This window comes from Vanacampus margaritifer, chromosome 2, assembly GCF_051991255.1.
Source record: "Vanacampus margaritifer isolate UIUO_Vmar chromosome 2, RoL_Vmar_1.0, whole genome shotgun sequence".
In the NCBI taxonomy this organism is placed as follows: Eukaryota; Metazoa; Chordata; class Actinopteri; order Syngnathiformes; family Syngnathidae; genus Vanacampus; species Vanacampus margaritifer.
In genome coordinates, this window is record NC_135433.1 from 34,320,254 (window position 1) to 34,341,476 (window position 21,223).

Below are 21,223 nucleotides of genomic sequence, written 5' to 3' on the forward strand. Positions count from 1 at the left end.
GGTTGTCTCTATTGAAGATGATTGTTAATGTTCAATTTCAGTTTTTGCTGCCACTTAAATCAATAGTTCTCAATAATGTCAATAATTAGGGACAGTTGACTGAATTAATTGAATGAATATGGAGATAATTAATAGCCAGTTATGGTTTTATTGTTTAAAAAAACATTTTTAATGAAATGGGAGGCTCTCTCTCGCAACATTTTCCCAACTTGTGTTTCAAAGCTAGCGTTTTATTGAGCAAAATAATGCAGCCTGCATATATTTCCTTATACTGCAGACTAGGGGCGGGCTAGTACCGATACGTGGTATCGGTATCAGGCCGATACCCGGCCTTATTTCAAGCTATTGGTACTCACGATGGCTGTCGATACCAGTATTTTTTGGCCGTTTTACAATTAAGAACTAAAGGCATATGTGTCTGACTGGATTATTAGTTTCATTTCATTGATGCATTTAAAAAAAATAATTTATGTATATATATACATATACATATATATTAATGTATGTGTTTTATATTTAATTTTTATTTTACAAAATGTGTATTTTATGAACAAATAAAAATGTCCATACATTTCATGCAATTTTAAAGAAAAATGCTATATGTGAATATATTGGTCTTTCTTTACATTTGTGTCATTGTTTTTTGTTTTTATGTATTAAGTACTATCAGTACTTGGTATCGGTGACTACTCAAGACTTGAGTACTCGTACAGGCATCGACTGCGGATGTAACTAAACTTCCCATAGCTGAAGTCATGCTGTTCATTAGAAGACAAAGTGATTGTTACTGAATCCATTTGCTTGTTTCTATATACTTTTTTGACTTCCAGATTGACTTTGTTGTTCTCTCCCTTAATTCCTGTGTTAGGTGTTCAGTGGTAAGCGTCCAGATGGGGGGGACTTTCCCCAGCAGGGCCAGCCCACCTCCTCCTTCCGTAGGCTGTCTCCCACACCTCCCCTGGACCTGGAGGGAGTCCTGACCACACGTCCAGCTGGCGATGTCCCTCTTGACGGCCATCAGCAGGCTCTGACCTGCCTCATCCCGGAGAAGGACCTGACTCTCCTTGAAAAGCTGGGAGATGGATCTTTCGGTGTTGTGAAGAGAGGAGAGTGGCTGACTCCTGCAGGGAAGATAGTGAGGAGCTGTTTAGTTTCTGCATATGAGCTAAAAAAATATGTTTGTTGAGAAAGCTGTATCGGCGTACATCGTTGTCCTACTTTTCAGATTAACGTGGCTGTGAAGTGTTTGAAGACAGATGTGCTCACTCAGCCCGATGCTTTGGAGGATTTCACCTGTGAGGTCAACGCCATGCACTCGCTGGATCACCAGAACCTCATTCGCCTCTACGGTGTGGTGCTCACACACCCAATGAAGATGGTAGTGCACACACAGAACAACACCCACAGAGGGAGGACGATGCGAACATAGTCACGTGTGTGCATACATGTTAGACGCATTCCCCTAACATGCGCATGCCCAATTCTAATCTGCTTTGGCATCACCAGGCCTTTGTGTGAGAGTGATGAGAGGATGGAGGAAAGCAGGGAGAAACAGGAAGGGAGGAGAGCAAGTGTACTCGGGGCGAAAATAGTCGCTGGCATTTCTGCCTTTTTAACACAGTGCTACCTTTGAGTGCCAAATAGTTTGTGAGCTACGTCATTACTTTTAGCCTTCCTGTTTTTGTCACGTTACTTTGTCAACATAACATGCTCTTTCTCCGATTTTTCGGTTGTTGTGTCTTTAACTGACTTTTCAAGCCATTCATTCCCCGCTTTGTCTTTCTCTGCATGTGCTGTAGGTGACCGAGCTGGCGCCACTTGGCTCTCTGCTGGAGCGCTTGCGGTGCGTCCATCCTCAGGGCCCCGTGTTGATCCACACTCTGTGTCAGTATGCTGTGCAGGTGGCCTGTGGTATGGCCTATCTAGAGCAGAGGCGGTTTATCCACAGAGATCTGGCGGCCAGGTACAGTAGAGCCAAGCAAGATTACATTTTGAGCTTTTAACAGGCTCAAAATCTTTTTTGGGTGGTGTTCATCGACTCTGTATTTAATTGCTAGTATTTTCCCTTTGAAATGTTTTTGTGGCATCTGACGTTATTGCATGGATATAGACTGCTTCTCACTTCTCCACCCAGACATTTGTAGACTATTACAGGGTGACTTGGCCCACAGGCTAAATGAGTCACTTCCTGGCTGGTCTTGCCCAAATGTAGTCAATTATAAAACCTCAATAGGCACCACTAATTTTCACAGTTAATTTATACATACAGATGATGACGTTGCACATTTTGTATTATGTCAGAGTTAATTGTGTAACATGTGTAATAGCAGGCTGACATACCATGGTTAAAACTTCCATTTCTTGCACGTGCAATACATTCTCAGGACTATGTTGTGAAGAAAAGAAACACACTACTAGTACCTACTGAAATATTGTTAGATAATGCAGCATGCAACTTTTAAAATACAGTTACTGTAGAACGCTAGTAGCACATTTGTTGTTATTAAATATGCAGCGTTATGTGGTTAAAATGTGACTTGTCTCTTCAGGAATATCCTGCTGGCATCAGCTCACAGAGTGAAGATTGGCGATTTTGGCCTGATGAGGGCGCTACCGAACAATCATGAGCATTATGTCATGCAGGAACACCGGAAGGTTCCCTTTGCGTGGTGAGTGAACCAAAGTGAGAAAGCAATACATTTGAGCTCACGACCTTTGAAATTGGGACATCTGATGTATTAGAATCTAATAATTAAAATCATATATTTTCCCCCTAATCCTTATTTACTGTTCTGCATGCAAAAATAAGTCATTTTCTGTACCACAGGTGCGCCCCTGAGAGTCTGAAGACCAGAACATTCTCTCATGCTACTGACACGTGGATGTTTGGCGTGACTCTATGGGAGATGTTCACGCACGGCCAGGAGCCTTGGGTAGGCCTCAATGGGAGCCAGGTAGATACATACATTTCAGTTAACTAGTAAATATGATTAGGGAATAAATAGTGTCTAAATAGTGTTTATAATATAAATAAAAGTGTGGATCAAAAGTACCCAATACCTACTGCAAGACGTTTGCATATTTCATCAACAAATTTTTGTTGTTGTTGTTTTGTTTTTCTGCAGATCCTGCATAAAATTGATAAAGAAAGTGAACGCCTCACGAAGCCAGAGGACTGTCCACAGGATATTTACAACGTCATGCTGCAGTGCTGGGCGCAGATATCAGATGACAGACCAACTTTTCTAGCCCTGCGGGAGTTCTTACTTGAGGTAAAGTGGCAACTATATTTTGGGGGGGATCTATTCACTCAACAATACCGAAGAAAAGTTACATGAATTTAGGTCTTGGATGAGTCCCATTACATAAAATTACCTTTAATGACACCTAGTGGACATTTCTTGAAGTAGCTGTTCAAATGTTTGCAGAAAGAACACAGGGCAGACTTCTGCCAACATTTTCTCAGGAAAGAAAACAGTGAATGGCTCCAAAAAGGCGTCTAGTGAAAAAAGTGGAAACACTCAATACCATGCTAACATATTCAAATAAATCTCTGAAAAAATGAAATGTCTTTACAAAATGTCTGATAGGAATTAGAATGAACTACCAATTGTGCATTTTGGATCAGACAATAGGGAGGGAAATTGGTCATTTTTGTCTGTTTTAAAGATTTGATTTCATGAAATAAGATGTTGTTATCAGTATTTATGTTTTATGGAACGTATCAGTGTTTTGACTCTCACCAAAATGTAGCCGCTCGAAATGTCCATTTGGAAAAGGAGAAAAAAAAGCCACACAAATAAAACTTCTGTTTAGTGGCAATACATAACTACCATGACGAACATTTGACAGAGTAATGTTCCCGTTAGGTGATGCTTCAATATACAGTGTTCTGTATATTTCTGACATGCATATCATGTGTTTCAGACCATGCCGACGGACATGTGTGCGCTGCAGGACTTTGATGAGCAAGATAAGCTTCTGATTCAGACTGATGATGTCATCACAATCATCGAGGGCAGGTGAGAGTCATTTTTTGTTATTTCACTTGTTGAATACATGTAAATAGGCAGTCAAAACTTTATGAGTGTTCAGTGTTAATTTAATCAGAGGTTAAATCTGGTTGTCATTGCTTATCATGCAGCTGGAAAAAAAAATGTTTTCTTCGTCATTACTGGTAAATTCAGTAATCAAAGATGGTATTTTTGGGGGGAAACTTGCAATTGTGCAAAGTTTGAAACACAAATGGCTTGACTATGGATCTTTTAATTTTCATTATAATTTCTAATTGTTTTCGTATTTCAGAGCCGAGAATTATTGGTGGCGAGGTCAAAATCAACGTACACTCAAAGTGGGACAGTTTCCCAGGCACGTGGTGACATCAGTGGCGGGTTTGTCAGCTCATGACATCAGCCGGCCACTTAAGAACAGCTTCATCCACACGGGCCATGGAGATGCCAACCCTCATCATTGCTGGGGATTCCCTGGCAGGATTGATGAGTAAAGACCTCTAATTGCTTTATTGTAGTTTGGATAACAAATGACTTGAATTAGGTCAAAGATGTTTAATGCAATGTTCAAACAATAGCCTTTTTGCATACTGTAATAGCAGGAAAATGACTGTAATTCACACTAACACTTGAACCAGTAGATGGCAGTAGCTCATTATAGTAGAAGGTTTTTGATGATCATGATGATGATGGCCTTGCTGTATGCCCGCCTCTCCCTACCAGTTTGTATCTTGGGAATCCTATGAATCCTCCTGATGTTCTGGGTTTGGACCTGAGTGCAGCTCGGCCCACTCAGCTACCAGGGCGAGCTAAAAGTGAGTAAATAGCATAACGTAGTCGTAAATGTTACTTTCTGATGATCATTTTTGTCCCTGTTTTGATTGGATTTAGTGTTAGGTGATAGATTAGTTCCTGACAACATCTTAGTTTTTGTACTAAACATGATTTTAGGATATGACAGCACGGTGAGGTCATAGTTAAGTAATCTGACTTCCTCCCACATTCCAAAAACATGCACGGTAAGTTTATTGATAACTTAATTGATTCTAAATTGTCTAAAGGTGTGAATGGGAACCTAATGAGAGTGAGTGGTATAGAAAATGTATGTATGGATATTTGATTGTGCTTTATCAATCTGATAAATGACACTTGTACTATTACTAACAATATTCTAGGCCATCCTCAACCCTCAATTAGGTAACTGCCGCCATTGTATAGAGCCATAATTATGGATCTAACAAATTCGGTTTGAACCGGAAAATCTATTTTGTATTTAAAAGATGCATCTGCATTGAACCGAACCGAATGGAATCGTTCCACTTTGAAATATATCAAGATACATATCAAATTGTCTTTTATTGTAGAGATATATCTAAAAAGGAAATTGCACTTTTCCAGTACTGACAGTTTTATTTCAATGTATGTAAAATGCAGAGGGTGGGCACTTGTGTCGCCCATCTGTTCTCCTCTAAAAAATACACGGACTGATTAAGACTGTCCGTACTGATCCATATAAACTGATGAAAACCTGCTTCAGTTGGTGCTTAGTCCGTTTCGCACCATAAAGCATTTGCTGAATATGTGGGCATTTGTCAACAACGGGAAGAGACGAGAGATGTAAGTGCCCATCTCTGGTAAAATGATCACAAAAAAGTCATCGCATCATACCCTGTAAAACTAGGCCGTTCCATATCAAATCAAATCGAATCCTCTTACCATTGAGTCGAATGGAATCGTTCCACTTTCAAAACGACCCTTCCTTGAATGGTTTCACACCCCACATATTGAAAACAGTATTAAATCGTCTTTTCTGGAGAAATGCACACCGCTACAAAATAAAAAAATAAAAAATAAAATGTCAACGGCTTTATTTTAAGTAAACAAAGCGCGCGACTTCAAAAGGGTAGATTTAACAACTAGATCATTTATGAGGTTTACTGCTGGCTGTGTACTCGACAACTTGTAGCACCGTTTTGTTCTGCTACTTTCCTGCAAGACTCATATTGTCCAGTGCAAGCATCTTTATTGATATTCATGTCCAGGAGTCCTGTCAAATTTGCTGCTTTTCATTTGGGTCATGAATATCCTTTTGCTTGACTTTGAAATGCCCCTGAAAAATCTTCTCGACTTGCTTGAATAGCATCTTTTCTCACCTACTTGCTGTCCTTTTCCCTTTGCATTCTTTGCACTGCGGTGGCTGTATTTTGTTTCCAGAAGAGCCTCCTCCTCGCCCTCCTCAGCCAGCAGTGGTAATCAAGAGTAAGTCTGCTTTCTCTCAGCAGCTCCTCACCCATTGCGCCTGCCCTCTCTGTTCCCTTCTAGCTCCGCTCTTCAAAGGTACACCTCATGCATTTTTCCTCTTGTTTGCTTGTTGTGCAGTGACTCTACCATTACTTTTGTTTTCCATTCCAACACATCATTGTTTCTCTATTTTCCCGCTATCGGGCGCCCTTGCTGTGCACTATGCATTTATGTGCTGTGAACTCATCCTCCAGTCTCACAAAAGTAATGAATTATTTTGCACGTTTCTTCCTAGAGCCTTGTTACGATGCAGTGCATCAGGATGAGGACCTGACATCCGCAGGACTGAGGAGACCGTCGCTTCAGAAAACGAGCTCTGTCAAAGGTCTCAAACTTAGACCAACGGCATGGGTGTCTTCTTCCAAACAGTGGACGGACAAGACTTTTGAGTCAAGCCACTGTCCCTGGAGAGAAGTGTCCCTCATTGACTTTGGGGAAGAGTTTGCCTCGCCCACACCCTCCCCGTCACCTGTGGTGGAAATCCCAATCCCCTGTCTCGCAAAGCTGGCTTTGGAAGCAGAAAACCTCTTGGACCGGACACCTCCTCAGAGTCCCTCCAAATCGTTGCCCCGCCCTCTTCACCCCACCCCGGTGGTGGACTGGGATGCACGGCCCTTACCCCCACCCCCGGCGTATGACGATGTAGCCCAGGATGAAGACGATATGGAGGTGGGGTAGGACACAATCCATATGAGTTTCATCGAAGTGTATACAGGCTTTTATCTTACAAATGATGGAGTCACTATACAAAATGTGGAAATACGCAACAATCAATCAGCATTTGCTGATTCAATTATAAATGTTTTTTTTAAACAGACCTCTTCATCATGCTGTTCACTTTTTGTGACCAGGACGACACTAACTATTGATCAAGGGTTATAGCTTTGGAATTTTCATTTTAGTTAGTTTTTATTTCGGGCAGCACGGTGGCTGACTGGTTAGCACGTCCGCCTCCCAGTGCAGAGGACGTGAGATCGAGTCCGGGCTTCGGCCTTCCTGGGTGGAGTTTGCATGTTCTCCCCGTGCTTGCGTGGGTTTTCACCGGGTACTCCGGTTTCCTCCCACATTCCAAAAACATGCATGGCAGGTTAATTGAACACTCCAAATTGTCCCTAGGTGTGAATGTGAGTGTGGTTGTTCGTCTCTGTGTGCCCTGCGATTGGCTGGCAACCAGTTCAGGGTGTACCCCGCCTACTGCCCGAAGCCAGCTGGGATAGGCTCCAGCACCCCCGCGACCCTAGTGAGGAAAAAGCGGCCAAGAAAATGGATGGATGGATGGATGGATAGTTTTTATTTCGTTTTGAGATTTGTTTTTTAAATTGAGATAGTTTTTAATTAGTTTTCAGGGTGGTTCTGTTCTTATTAGTATTTTTTTTTTTTTAATGCTTAAAGTAACGCATATCTTAACTAACGTTGCATTTTGGCTAAGTTAAATGAAAAGCAGGTGAGCCGAGCCATTGGAGCCAAAAGTCAAGCACACAAAATTGTCGCCTTGGAGCGACATCGTCTGAAGGTGCTTTTCTATTGGCTGCTGCTAGATGATGTCACTTCTGTGTGACACTTTTTCTAACGTCCTCATTCCGGTTAATATCGCAAAAATATACTTAAAGTCACATTTAAAATCAACCCAAAAGGCTCATGTATTAAATTAATTACCAAGGACAAAAATGAAGGACATTTTCTTTGTAATTTTTTTAGTTTGTTAGTTTCGTTAACGTAAAATGTAGTTTAAGATAGTTTTTGTTTTTTTTAAATAGCATTTTCATTTTTATTTTATTTTAATTAAAAAAAAAATTTAAATGTAGTTTTACTTATTTTGTTAGTTTTCGTTAACTAAAATAACCTTGCTATTGATCAACAAAACTCTGTAATTACAACGTTTCAAACAGAATGTTCTCACAAGTGAGTTTAGAGTGTCATCAGCTAATTGCAACAGAGTTACAGATACTGGAAGAGTCACAGAAAGTCATAAAAGTGTACGTACTTGCACATTTATTGGTCGATTCATGGGTCAAACATGTTGAAAATGTTGCTGTTCGGCTCCTTGTTAGGGAAATTGTGCACAAGTAATGAAATTTAACAGTTCTGTTGGCTATTCAAGTATTAAGAGAAGGTCAAATTAGGTTTAGCTTTAAAAGGGGCCTTGGCACTTAGAACTGTGCGTCGGTAGTTGGAGTTTCTTGGTAGCTTGATGCCCAGTCCATACTTGTTGTTAAAGAATACCAGCCTGCTCTTCTTTCCTCCCTTAGGCAAACTGTGTTTAAATGATGATTTCTTAACTATAAACGGGATGACTTGTCAAGTCATGTAGTTCAAGTCCAAGTCAAGTCATTCCCAAGTTTTTGGCAAGCAACTCGCGAGCCCTAAAAATGGCTTTGAGTCAAGTCATGTGACTCAAGTCTCCCATGTCTGGTAGAAATTATACAAATGTGTGCCATTTGAATTTTTATGAGAGGAATGATGTAGCTATATTTATTAACAGTTTTCAACACACATACATCCATTTTCTTTATCATCTTAGGTGAGTTCCATAAATAGCATGGAGCAACAGCACAGTGAGGAGCAGAAGAATGTCCATATCCCACAGGAGGACGTCTCGTCTGGACCGGAAGTGGAGGGTGTCATCCGTGTCTCCAGAGCTACAGACAAAGCAGGCCTCGAAGATAACCTCTTTCTCCCCAGCAAGCACAGCCAGGGCCCAACTACCTCATTCTCCCAGTCATCAGAAATATTCCAGGAACTCCAGCAAGAGTGCATGAGGAGGCTCAATGTCCCGACATTATGTCCGCAGGCGCACCCGTCCTCCCCTGAAGACAAACCCCAAATCCCTCCTCGTGTCCCTATTCCCCCTCGCCCAATTAAAAGAGGCGACTACTCCTCTGCTCGTTGGTCAAGGGACCTGTCGCTGTCCCCGACCCCGCCCAACATCACCGAAGACATTTCAAGCTCAGAGCAGGACCGGCCGCCGCAAATCCCTCCGAGGGAGCCTTTGTCGCAGCCTGGCTCCAGGACTCCCAGCCCCAAAGGCCTGGAAGTGGGCTCCCCGCAGCAGAGAGTCTACTCTGTCAGTCCCACCACCATGCCAGTTGCCTTTACTACCTGCCCCTCAACAACACACACCCACAGCTCCTACCTCTCCACCTCTCCAGGTAAATTCATGCCTACTACGCACAGCTTTGCCTCAGACCCCAAATATGCTGCACCCAAAGTGATCCAGGCACAGGAGAAGGACTTTGCAAACAAGGGGCCCTGCATCCTCCCCATTGTCCGTGACGGGCGAAAAGTCAGTAACACTCACTATTACCTTCTGCCGGAGAGGCCGCCCTACCTTGACAAATACGACCGCTTCTTCAGGGAGGCCGAGAGCCTGACTGGCAGCACTGCAGAGGGCAGACACGTACGGCAAGCTAACACTGCTACGGTCCGACCCATGGTGCTCAGCACTTTACAGGGGCAGGGACAGGGGATTGTCCCACTGGGTGATCTGAAGACTAATTTCTCCTCCAGCAATCTTGGATCATGGACAGGAATGAAGACATCAGTTAGTCTCTCTGGTATTTGTGCAGAAGGTTTGACAACACCAGCAGGCAGCGCTTACTGTCCCAGGACAGACGGATTGGAAAACTCAGCTGACAAAGTCAAAGTGGTAATGTTAAAGATTTATTTGCTTGCTAATAATGACCATATTAGTAATCAATACCTCTCTGACAATCAAACCGGAATATTATCTTAATAGGCAAAGGTAAAGGCAAATTATACAGTGTTAGTGCAGTATTGTATCTCATAATGTGCAAGTTCAATGCATTATAGTGCATGGATGTGGGATTACCTATACCAGGTATCAGTATTGGGCAGATACTAGACCTTATTTTAAGGTATTGGTACTTCTAGTTTTACGATCAGGAACTAGAAATTTGTCATTAATTTCATGCAATTTTAAGAAAAAATTGAGATGTATAGGACTTTTTTTTAAAGGGATAGTGTGTGTAGGATTTAGTGTCACCTAGTGGTGAGCTAATAATTCATTCATTTTAAAAGGCCAATATTAATATCAATAATATGTACAAAAAAAATGTTCTACCACATCAACGCACATTTAAAAAATATATATATACGTGGGTCTAGTGCTCGCTAATTATTATACATATGTCGTGCCGTGCCTTACAGGAAGCTGACATGTTATGCTGCCGTCTTTCTGCTATAGATACCCGAAGGAGAAGAATTTCATAAACGTAGTTGGCCTCTGGTGGTGCTTGCAGCTAATGTCGGACCCAATGGGTCGACCGCCGCTTACCTTCCACAGCTGGTCGTCGCCGAGTCCCGCGATTCGGGCTCCTGCTGCTTGTCTCGCTCTGCTTTGCTCTTGTTAGCTTATGCTAGCTTCTCCCACTAGCTACTCCATCTGGTTCTTGCTAGCAACTCTTGTTAGCCGCCCCAGCAAGTTCTTGCTAGCTACTCTTGTTAGCTGCTCCCACTAGCTCCTGCTCGCTGCACTGCCCGCTCACTCCAAATATAATAATTGGAAGTAGGCTTGCGAAGAGTGGCCTTTCGAGGCACCGTCGTGTGTGTACTTCCAAATTGTTGCATTATATTAATTCAACACTGGATGGCACACAATTTTACACACTGTCCCTTTAAAACTAGCTGTTGTTTTTGGGGGGAGGGAAGGCAGTGTTGTATAAAAACAAAGTAGTGTGTGGTGTCGGAACTTGGTATTAGCATCAGTGATTACTCAAAAGTTGAGTTCTCATACTGGTTTCAGTCTGGGAACAAAGTGGTCTTTTGCTAGCAGATTATTGTATTAATCTTTGGTGTAAAAAGTGTCTTGATGTAAATTCTCCTTCTTGATTTAGTCTTATTGTGTCACACAGGTGCAGGAGGCAGTTCACGGTGTAACGTTAGAAGAATGCCAAACTGCCCTCCACAACCACAACTGGAATATTCAGAAAGCTGTGCATTACCTCAAGGTAAGAACATTTGTTATTAGTAGCATGCAACACCAATTTTCAGTTTATGAAAAACCTGAATCACATTTGAATTCTCCAATTAGAACTCTAAATTATTCTACAATTTCCTTATGGCATGTATCAGAAAGGTATGAAAAAACAGGACAATCAGGACACTTTTTTACTTTTTTTTTTTTTTTTTTTACAAAATTTGCCCATACCTCCATATTCAATCACTACCTGTCTTCTACATTGACCAGGCAACATTACCAATCTATCATCTTCATTATTTTGTGTCATAATATGAGGGGTGTGTCCTGATATGTCCTTGACAGTCACTGATTCATGCTTCTATCAATATCTTTTTCATCAAGAGCCTGCTTGCCATCATTCAGTCTGTTTTCTTTCCATCACTTCACATAATTGTTATATTTTCCGAAAACCAAGGGAAAAATCATTAACATTTCAGACATAAATTATTGCTTTATGTATAAAGTCAAAGTTCCCTCATCAAAGACAAACGATTTAAAACTGTTTTTACAGCCCCAAGTATATTGTAGAATCATTATAATCCATCAAAATAAAGGCCCATTGTAATAGAGGTAACATTTGTGGTGCAGTGAGGGAAGTGCAGTCGTCGGTGGTAAAATGTTTTGCTGCTCCACAGAGATCCTGTTTGGCGCATTCCAGGTCAACCCTTGCACCATTCTGAGTAATAACATTTTTTATGTACAGCATACTGTAACTGCAAACAGGTAGTCATTGAAAGTTGATGTTTGCCTTTTTTTTTTTTCCTAAGTGGATTCCTCTTAGGCTATAACTGGCTTTGTTGATCCTTGCGGGAAAATCAGGCCATTGCAGCTGTGATGAACAGGTTGTAAATATTTCTGCCGCTCCCTCCTCTCTTGTTGTGCAGCTTACTCTAACTGTAAGGTATGTGTGGATTGTAAAGGACTCGAGGGAGCAATTAAATGTTTCTTAATAACCAGCAAAAAGTTTAGAAGATAAAGAAAAAGGCCATCAAGAGGTTTCGCTTTCAATCCAAAAAATGGTCACTCATTTGGACTAAGCAGTTTTCAAATGGGCTTTGTGACTGCTTCAAGCAAAAGAATGCTTCCATTGTTATGTTATGTCCGACAATAAAAATCATCCTCTCTCCCTCCCCCAAGTTCTGCTTGGAGTTTTAATCAGTGCTTTGTTTGCCCGTAGGTGGAGCAGTTGTTTTGTTTGGGTCTGAGGAGCAGGCCCGAGTGTCTAAAGCTGCTGGAGATGTGTGACTGGAACCTGGAGGTGGCCGGCACTCAGATGTTGGATGACTATGGATCCACAACACAACAGAGGTACCGCTCACTTTGGTCATTGCAAGTTTACTCAATTATGCGCATACAGTATCCCCTTTGTTGCTCAAATTGCTCTTTGCATGCACACGTCTTGTAAACTTCCGCCCTAGAAGGACAAAAAAAAAAAAAAACTGAGACATTGTAGCTAGCTAGCGAATAAACCTAATGGTTTGGTTAGACATGGGGTAAAAAAATTGTCACAGGAAAATATTGGTAAACTGATATCGAGTGCTATATTGCAAAAATAAAGAATAATAATAAAAAAAAAAATCCTTGCCACTCTTTTTTTTTTTATTCTTTTAAGATTTTGGGGCCTAACCCCTGACCACATTACCGCCACCTACAGAACTGGAGTAGAATTGTACTGCTCAGTAAAAATAATTTCATAAATAAATTAAATATGGGCGCATGTTAAGAATAGTTTGTCTTTGGTTGAGGGTCGTTGGTGTTGGTTATGTATTTTGTTGTATCAAATACGTTTTTGGGAGAACATGTCGTTAAAAAATAAACGGCAAGGGTTCCATTGTAATCTTAAAGTGTTTGTGCTGTATCAAAAGTGATGTGACTCCTTTTGAAGTGAGTTTTGATTGTATATTTCTTTGCAGGTCTTTTTCCCTAATTTGAATCTTCCTCATTTTTGCAGGCTGTAAAGGAAACATCTCAGGCTGCAGATTTCTGATTGAATTCTGGACCATCATGTGTGACCCTTCAGACTGTGATTGGAGTATAAAAGCACAACTCACTGAAATGCAAACATCAATAGCAACAGAGTTGTGTAAAACATAAATAAAAACAGAATGCAATGATTGGCTTATCCCTTTGGAATTACGTTCAGTTGAATACACTACAAAGACAAGATATTTCATGTTCAAACTGATGAACTTGATTGTTTTGTTTTCCAGTTTTCACTCATTTTGAATTGATAACTTCAACAAGAAAAAGCTGGGAAAGGGGTCACCTTTACCACTGTTTTGCATCATCTTTCCTTTTAAGAACACTCAATAAGTGTTTGAAAACTGAGAACACAAATTGTTTAAGCGTTGTAGGTGGAATTCTTTTCCATTCTTGCTTGATGTACAACCTGAGTTATTCAACAGTCTAGTGTTTTTGGGCTTCATAAAGTTCCAAACATTTATAGTGGGAGGCAGGTCTGGACTGCAGGCAGGCCAGTCTAGTATTTGCACTCTTTTACTACAAAGCCATAGTGTTGTAACGCGTACAAGATGTCACTTATGAATATGTTGTTGAATTAAGACGTCCCTGAATGCTCCAAAACTTGTATGTTTCTTCCACCGTTAATGTTGCCTTCCCAGATGCGCAAGTTAGCCTTGTCATGGGCATTAACATACCCTCACAGATGCTGGCTTTTGAACTTTGCGTTGTCAACAATCCGGGTCATCCTTCTTCCTCTCTGACGTCCTCTCCTCTCTGGTTTCCAAAAACAGACTCGTCAGACCACATCACATCAATGCGTCTCAGGCATTACATTCAAAATGAGAGATTTCTTTTTTTGGGGGGGGGCAATAATCAGTTTGAACATCAAATACATTGTCTTTCCAGTGTTAGATAGAATAGAAGTTGAAAAGGATTTGCAAACCATTGCATTTTGTTTTTATTTACTTTTTATACAATGCCCAGCTTCATTGGAATTGACGTTTGTAGAACAAAATGTCAGCACCTCCTGATAAAAGTTTGTCATATTTGGACTGAAACAAAAAATTGCTCCACTTAAGAATTTGTTATGAATTGCCCAAAGCAGAAATGACAACAATCCTACTTTTCTGACACTGTTAGATTTGTATGTCAAACTTTTGTCAGACTCTGAAATTAGTGCTACAATTACGGGTGAGGCATATCCTGGTCTTTTCTTCAAGTCGTAGGGAATGTGGAAGGTGATAATAAATTGGACAGCATGGACAGAAGAACTTTTTGCACACCTGCCAACTTTCCCAAAAGGTCATCAAAAAATGTTATTTGTTTAGTCTCAATTGAAGGCAAAAAGTTTCAATTGACTGCCTACATAGATTTGGAGAACTCGCCACCAAGTTGACTCTTCTGTGCTCTCATGTCTGTCCTCAGTCAGGTCCGCCTTTCTTGAATATAAGCAATATGTTGCGGGAAGTCCTCCCACACAGTCGGTCAGATTTTGGACCTTGGTCCACACACAAGGCGCACCTAACTATTAGGCCCACCGTCAATTTTTGAGAAAATTTAAGACTTTAATGTGCGCCTCGTAGTGAAATACATGTGAAAATACAGTATATACCACATCGACACAAAGAGCTTAACAGCGGCTGGGGCACTTTTATGAGTGCATTGGTTTGAATTCCAAGTTAAGATCAGTGGCCATTGGGAATCCACTTCCTAATGAGTTCCCAGAAATGGATTCTAACGCTTTTTATCCGCCAAGTCTATGCCCAATAATAAGAGCTAATAATGGTAACATATTGCCTTTTATGCCCTCTCATTACTTCAAACGACAACTAATACACACTTATGGCCAAATGCCTTTTTTTTTGTCATTTAAAAAATTGAGACCAATGTGTACCATTTTAAAACATTTGCCCCATGACTGACCTTAAACCTGTTTTAGCACAAATAAACAATGTAGATAATGTGGTTGCAAAAGTTTGCACACCCCCTAATAACTGATATGTGTCTGTGTCCAAGCTCAACCTAAATGAGAGTTATCACACGCCTGTCACTATTTAGAGTGCCTCTGATAAATCCAAAATCAATTTCTGCATTATTTATGTCTTTATTTTTAGAGTTGTCATTCTTGTAGTTGCATCTTATAGCGCCAGAGAGCTTCCACAGAATCAGAGGGATGTCATTGTTCAATCATATCAGAAGGGTACAAAAGTCTTTTCAAGGTGTTAAATTTATGATGGAGCACATTGAAGGCAGTCATCATCTAAGTGGAAAAAATATGGCACATCAGTGAGTTTACCAAGAACTGTCCGTCTCGCCCCTCCTCATAAAAAGCTACATTTGTCTACAAAAAAATTATAATACTGTAAATCCCTCTCTCAAATACAAACGGGACAATATTTCCTCTATGGCGCAAACACAATACCACTCAACACTAAAATAACACTTCCAACCCCCTTTTTCCCTTGGAAAACGCATATTGGAGGTTTATCAGCATTTTTGGAAAGAGTTTTTCAACATGTGACATGTAGCACGTGATTTGGTTAATTATAAATACTCCACTTCCCAAGTTATAAGAGGGTGTGCACACTTGTGCAACCCCATTACCTACATTGTTTATTTTTGACTTGAAAAGTTTCCAGTTTCAGAGTTGTACAGGTCACATTACTGATGGAAGAAGTTTTGAAAGGATTTATCTCGGCCTTTTGGCATTTGAACTAGGGGTGTGTAGACTTTTTATGTCCACTCAATCAGGGGTTTTCCTGGCTCAAAATGAGGCAGAGATGGAATCATCCTGACTATGATGGGTGACTACCGATACCAGATATCAGTATCCGTGCCAATACCAGTCTTTTTTTAAGGTATCGGTACTCGCGGAGGTAACCTATACCATTATCGGCTGCCCTCTTGCAGCCATTTTACGATCAGGGATTAGAAATGAGAAATTATATGAACACAAAGTTGCCATTAATTTTTGTAATTTTTTTTAACAACAATCATTAAAAATGCATCCACGACTTTGGCCTCACAACCAGGAAATGGGCGTGTGCAAAGGTTGCTCCATGATCTGTTTCTTCTTCAGTACATTAAAGTAGAAAAAAACGCTTCTTCTTTGGTTGATGCTTCAGGTCTTTTCGGTGCACTGCTGTTGATATAGCGCCTCCATAATGGCCCAACACTGCAACTACAGTTAAAATGCGTTGCTGCCGAGCTCCAGCTGTGTTGAGCGATATCAGTAGGTGGGTTTCCATCCACCTATTTTTATTTGAATTTTCAAGAATTGCGACAAAGAAACTGGATGGAAGCGGCAAAAATTCGAGAAAAAACAAGGCCCAAAATTTGCAAAAAAGTTTTTACACTTGGAGGGGGTGGTTTTTGAAGCGTATCGAAAAAAAGGAAAATGCGCTTTTTGGCGATGGAAACAAGTTTTGCGAATAAGCGACTACAAGACCGGATATACGTCGCACCTTTTGACCGATACTACGTCACACGCACGTTTGTAGTCACAATAAATGGCGGATGATAACGTAAGATATGTTTGGGAAGACGAAGAAACACGATTCTTTTTATAATTAATTGAAGAAAAGAAACGTTAATTAAATTTTAGATGGCTTTATTAAAATCAGGTCTCAATGTAACGACACACTTCACTTACTTGCGGGAGGGAAGCCAACAAGACAAACTACATCCGTTCAGACCGTCAAAACCAACATTCCCACCTGGAACTCCCCATTGTCACAAAGTTCCGTCACTACAACGTCACCTCGCGGCGCATATTCGCAAAAGAGGAGCGGATGGACACGGGCATAACGCATGTCCGTTTTCACAAAATTCCCATAAAAATTTCGAAACATTTGGATGGAAACCTGACTACTGGCTCAGGCTGGAGGTAGCGAGCAAATTCGGCGGAGGTGGCCGCCTCTGAATTTTGTACACAGGAAAAACCCTGCAGTCTATAGTCTGAGCATTTGTTTCTATATTATAATGAAAACCTCTGATTTATTTTTCAATCAAATCCCTCAGCAATGAGCTGTCAATATGTCATGAAACTCAATCCACATGGTAAGTATTTGGGCCTTTTGTTCAAAGAGAAAAGCAAATTAAAGACATTCTCGAGTACTCGGAGCTTCTAAAAATTCGCTTTCATGTGGTCGGCAAAACACAAACAATATGCCTGCGTCCTCCTTTCCCAAACAGACCCCCCGATGATGGCTTGCCATCTCTCAAAAATAATCCTTTTAAAATATGTACGTTCACTTACACCCGCCTCCCACACAATAAATTTTGTAGAGTGAATTTTACTCTGAAAAAGATTATATTCGGTCTCGGTCTAAACTGTAAACTTTATACTCGGAAGTGAGTAAAATATTTCAAATAAATAAATAAATAAATCACCCAACAGTTGAGGCACAATCACAGAGTAAAATTTACTCTACGAAATTTACTGTGCACGTCCACTAACAATATTGCAACACGTCTGAATGTTAACTGTCAGTCAGATGTTGACTTTTGAGCCCAAGGGGCTTACAATGGCGACCAATCTTCAAGATAGGTTGAAAATATATTTCATGATGTGCTTATTTTGGATGACAAGAGTCAGTAAAGACATTCTTTCATGTGCAATAAGGCTGCTGTAGAAACCATATACTTCAATTTGCGCGTCCATTAACGTCAATATCTCTTTGGGAGAGAGAAAGAAAAAAAATGTTAGATACCATTTTCAATGTCAAGCGTTTGGATTGGAATTTTCCCTTTTTGTAAAGAAGCAAGTTGTCCTTTTTGCACACAAATTTCTCACCTGCGTGATTGTTTGGTGTCAATTTTGTTTTGAGCTGCTGTTTGAAGGACTGCGATGAACCTTGTGGTTTGATGATCAACTCAAAGTCACACTGATGTTTGACAACTCTTCTGTAAATGTTATGCATATTTGTAATGCGTTTTATATTGTTTTTGCTGTTTTTCTGTCCCCTCACACTTGTCATTTCTGCCTCATTTGTACCTGTATGTATTTGCTCCCCAGTGTTATCCCTTCATGCCGACTAAACAGATGTTTTTGTTTTTTCCTCCTTCTGGGCTGTTGGAAATGTTCATGGGAAGTTAATGCTGTCGAATTTATATGTATTTTTTACTAAAGAATTAATTATTTTCCAACTCTCTTTTCCCAGTTTATGAATCTTTTCTCTCCTAAGACTCCTTCCTCTGAGTCATCTTTGTGGAACATGAATTTACTGCTTAATTGGGAAATCATGCTGTCTGGATTATCATTTTAGTAAATCCCATTCAGTTTCAATCAGTCATCACTCATGTTATGCGTATAGTATTTGGCTGCTTTATTTGTGAATTGTGCGATCTGGCATTATGTTTCACACTGATGATCCAGTTGTGCAGTTATTTATTCACTTATTGTGTCAATACACATTATTCAGTGTATTTAATTCAATCGTCCAGATTTGGTCTAAAGTGAGTTAAAATGAGAACTTGATTTAGACGTCTAAATCAAGTCTAAATATGAACTTCACTGTACATTGATCAATCACTGTTAAAATTGTAATAATTCAACATTTTACCATAATTTATACAACCTACTGTTATTTATGTATTTATTTAATAGTTAATATTTACTTGATCAATTGTATTGTCTAGATTTGGGCTAAAATATAGACCAATTATAGACGGGCTAATTTTGGTCTAAACTAAGACGAGACGTCTAATAGACGTCTATGGCTCAGTGGAATGATCCTTCCATTCTCATTTGCAATTGTCAACAAACATTCACGCTCACATTATTACCTACGGCCAATTTCAAGTCCATGTCCATACATCATACATCATACATGTAATGTGAAAAGAAGCCGGAGTACACAGAGAAAATCATGCAACACTCGACTAAATCCCAAAACCTCAGGACTGTGATGCAAACATCCTAACCACTAAGGCTGTGTTCACACTGCAGCTCAATTCCGATTTTTTTAGTGCAGTGTGAACGGTACAATTCCGATTTTTTTTCACATCCAACCTGGATCTCTTTCGTATGTGGATATAAATCGGATATGTATGCCATGCGTCTGCACTGTGAAATATTTCTACTACCCTTTCCAACCTCGCTACTCTGGCGACATGAGATGAAAAAATAAGTCAGACGGATTTCTGTTGCTGTTTGTAAACGGCACGTTCAAAACTGACGCACGAGGAAGCCGAGGACAGCAGCCAACCAGGAGCGAGCGTGAAAACAGCCCACCAACCAGGAGCGCGGGCATTTACACAGTAGATTTGCATAATGATGCAGACAAGACACATGAATCAAACTCATCCGCGAAACCAGTCCACCAATCTGTAGCGTGCGTTGGCACAGCTAAATTTGCATATGACACTAATAAAACTTGCTTGCCTCAGCGGCTTTTGGCTGGCAGTGAAACGTTGCGAATCGGGTTACTTCCGCGACCACTACAACCTGACGTTGTTGTGGGTGTACGTCACTCGGCGTCTGCTCATTGCGCATGCGAGTCGCATCACGGACGCGTTGCATTCACATTCGATGTCGCATTTGTGTGAACGTATCCTTAGACCCCGCACGGCCTTGGATCATAACATGTCCAACTAAATCCATTTGTATTTGTACTGGCGATCGATGTTTCTGCAACATGCAGATGCTGTTGGAAGACTTCCCCCGGATCTCACATGCATTGTTTTTGGATTGATTCAGACAACTCGATATCAATTGACCTTCAAACTGCACAATTGCATTGCTTGTTTAGACAATTTATGCTAGGATGGTCTAGCACTTACAGTAAATGCCAACTGGGTTTATTATTAAGCGAGCTTTAATTTTTGATTTAAAGCTGGAGCTTCACAATCTTATTCCAAATGATCCAAGAACATTTAAAGGGTGGCGGAGGTGAGGAAACACCACAGCGCAACACTCAGTACATAACTCTTTAATAATTAGACATGCGGGAAAATCTCAATTCATCGGGATGATCAAGATGCATGCGTGAATGTGTGTGTACAGTATCATTCATTACAAAGTCCCTGAGCAAATTGCTAATGTTGTTAGAAATTTTGGAGCAGTGGGGCACCTGCAGGGAAATTATGGATTGCTTTCATTATTATTATTATTTTTATTTTTTTAAAGAATGAAAAAAAAATAGTAAGATCTGAACGTAGCAAATTATGTAAGCAGATAAGTGGATCTATTTTTGTTGCCTTTGAAACTACTCTTTGCATTTCTTTTTTCCCCCTAATGGCAGTTTTTTTATTTAAAAAAAAAGTTTCATTTTTTATTTTATTTTTATTTTAGTATTTTTATTTATTTCTTTTATTAAATGTAGCGCGTATTTGTTGAAGAAAGGTCTAAAATTTATTGTCTAATAAAGTATTTCCCGAATGATTGTTCAACCTTCCTTCTTCTGTATGGACAAAAAATAATACAGAAATAAATATATTTAAAACGAACCCTGAAAACTCAAGCATGATATTAATTGTCAAAAACGGAAATGAGGGACATTTTCTCTATACTGTATATTTAGTTTCAGTTTTATAACAGTAAAATCTAAAATGTAGTTTCAGTTAGTTTTTATTAACAAAGATGTTCCAGCATCCCTTAAATTTGGACTTCTAGTCTGTTACACTCAATCCAAAGTAATCAGAATACACTACGGACTATATGTATTCAGGGAAAAGCTCTGAATCAATCAACCAATAAGGATGTAAATTGAGGCAACAGAGTTACCGAGTAGTTCGCATGTCTCACAGATCTGACATTTGGGGTCTGAATCTTGTCTCTGGTCTTCAAGGCTTACATATTTTCCCTGTGCTTGCATTCATTTTCTCTGGGAACTCCAACTTCCCCCTACATTCCAAAAACGTGAATGTCATGTTAGTTAGAAGACTTTGAATGCCGCAGAAATGTGAATGATTGGTTCTCAAATGAGATTGGCTGGTCACCAGTCCAAGTAGTATCCCGCCTCTCGCCCAA

General features: G+C 40.2%; 1 protein-coding gene across 7 annotated transcripts in view; it reads left to right on the plus strand.

The window, feature by feature from the left end:
- tnk2b (tyrosine kinase, non-receptor, 2b) overlaps positions 1-18,399 on the plus strand; it is a 54,581-nt gene extending 36,182 nt beyond the window's left edge. For 3 of the 7 annotated variants that reach the window (XM_077557850.1, XM_077557847.1, XM_077557852.1), the window contains 15 exons: positions 869-1,135; positions 1,226-1,378; positions 1,800-1,963; positions 2,550-2,669; positions 2,828-2,954; positions 3,126-3,272; positions 3,928-4,022; positions 4,306-4,500; positions 4,734-4,825; positions 6,225-6,347; positions 6,547-6,980; positions 8,833-9,957; positions 11,183-11,278; positions 12,467-12,597; positions 13,241-18,399. In XM_077557850.1, coding sequence (XP_077413976.1) covers positions 869-1,135; positions 1,226-1,378; positions 1,800-1,963; positions 2,550-2,669; positions 2,828-2,954; positions 3,126-3,272; positions 3,928-4,022; positions 4,306-4,500; positions 4,734-4,825; positions 6,225-6,347; positions 6,547-6,980; positions 8,833-9,957; positions 11,183-11,278; positions 12,467-12,597; positions 13,241-13,247 — 3,276 coding nt within the window. In that variant the 3' untranslated portion in view covers positions 13,248-18,399. Of the gene's footprint in view, positions 1-868; positions 1,136-1,225; positions 1,379-1,799; positions 1,964-2,549; positions 2,670-2,827; positions 2,955-3,125; positions 3,273-3,927; positions 4,023-4,305; positions 4,501-4,733; positions 4,826-6,224; positions 6,348-6,546; positions 6,981-8,832; positions 9,958-11,182; positions 11,279-12,466; positions 12,598-13,240 lie in introns of those variants that run through there. The other 4 variants (XM_077557849.1, XM_077557851.1, XM_077557848.1 and 1 more) reach the window with 3 other exon arrangements.
- Positions 18,400-21,223: the final 2,824 nt, after the last annotated feature.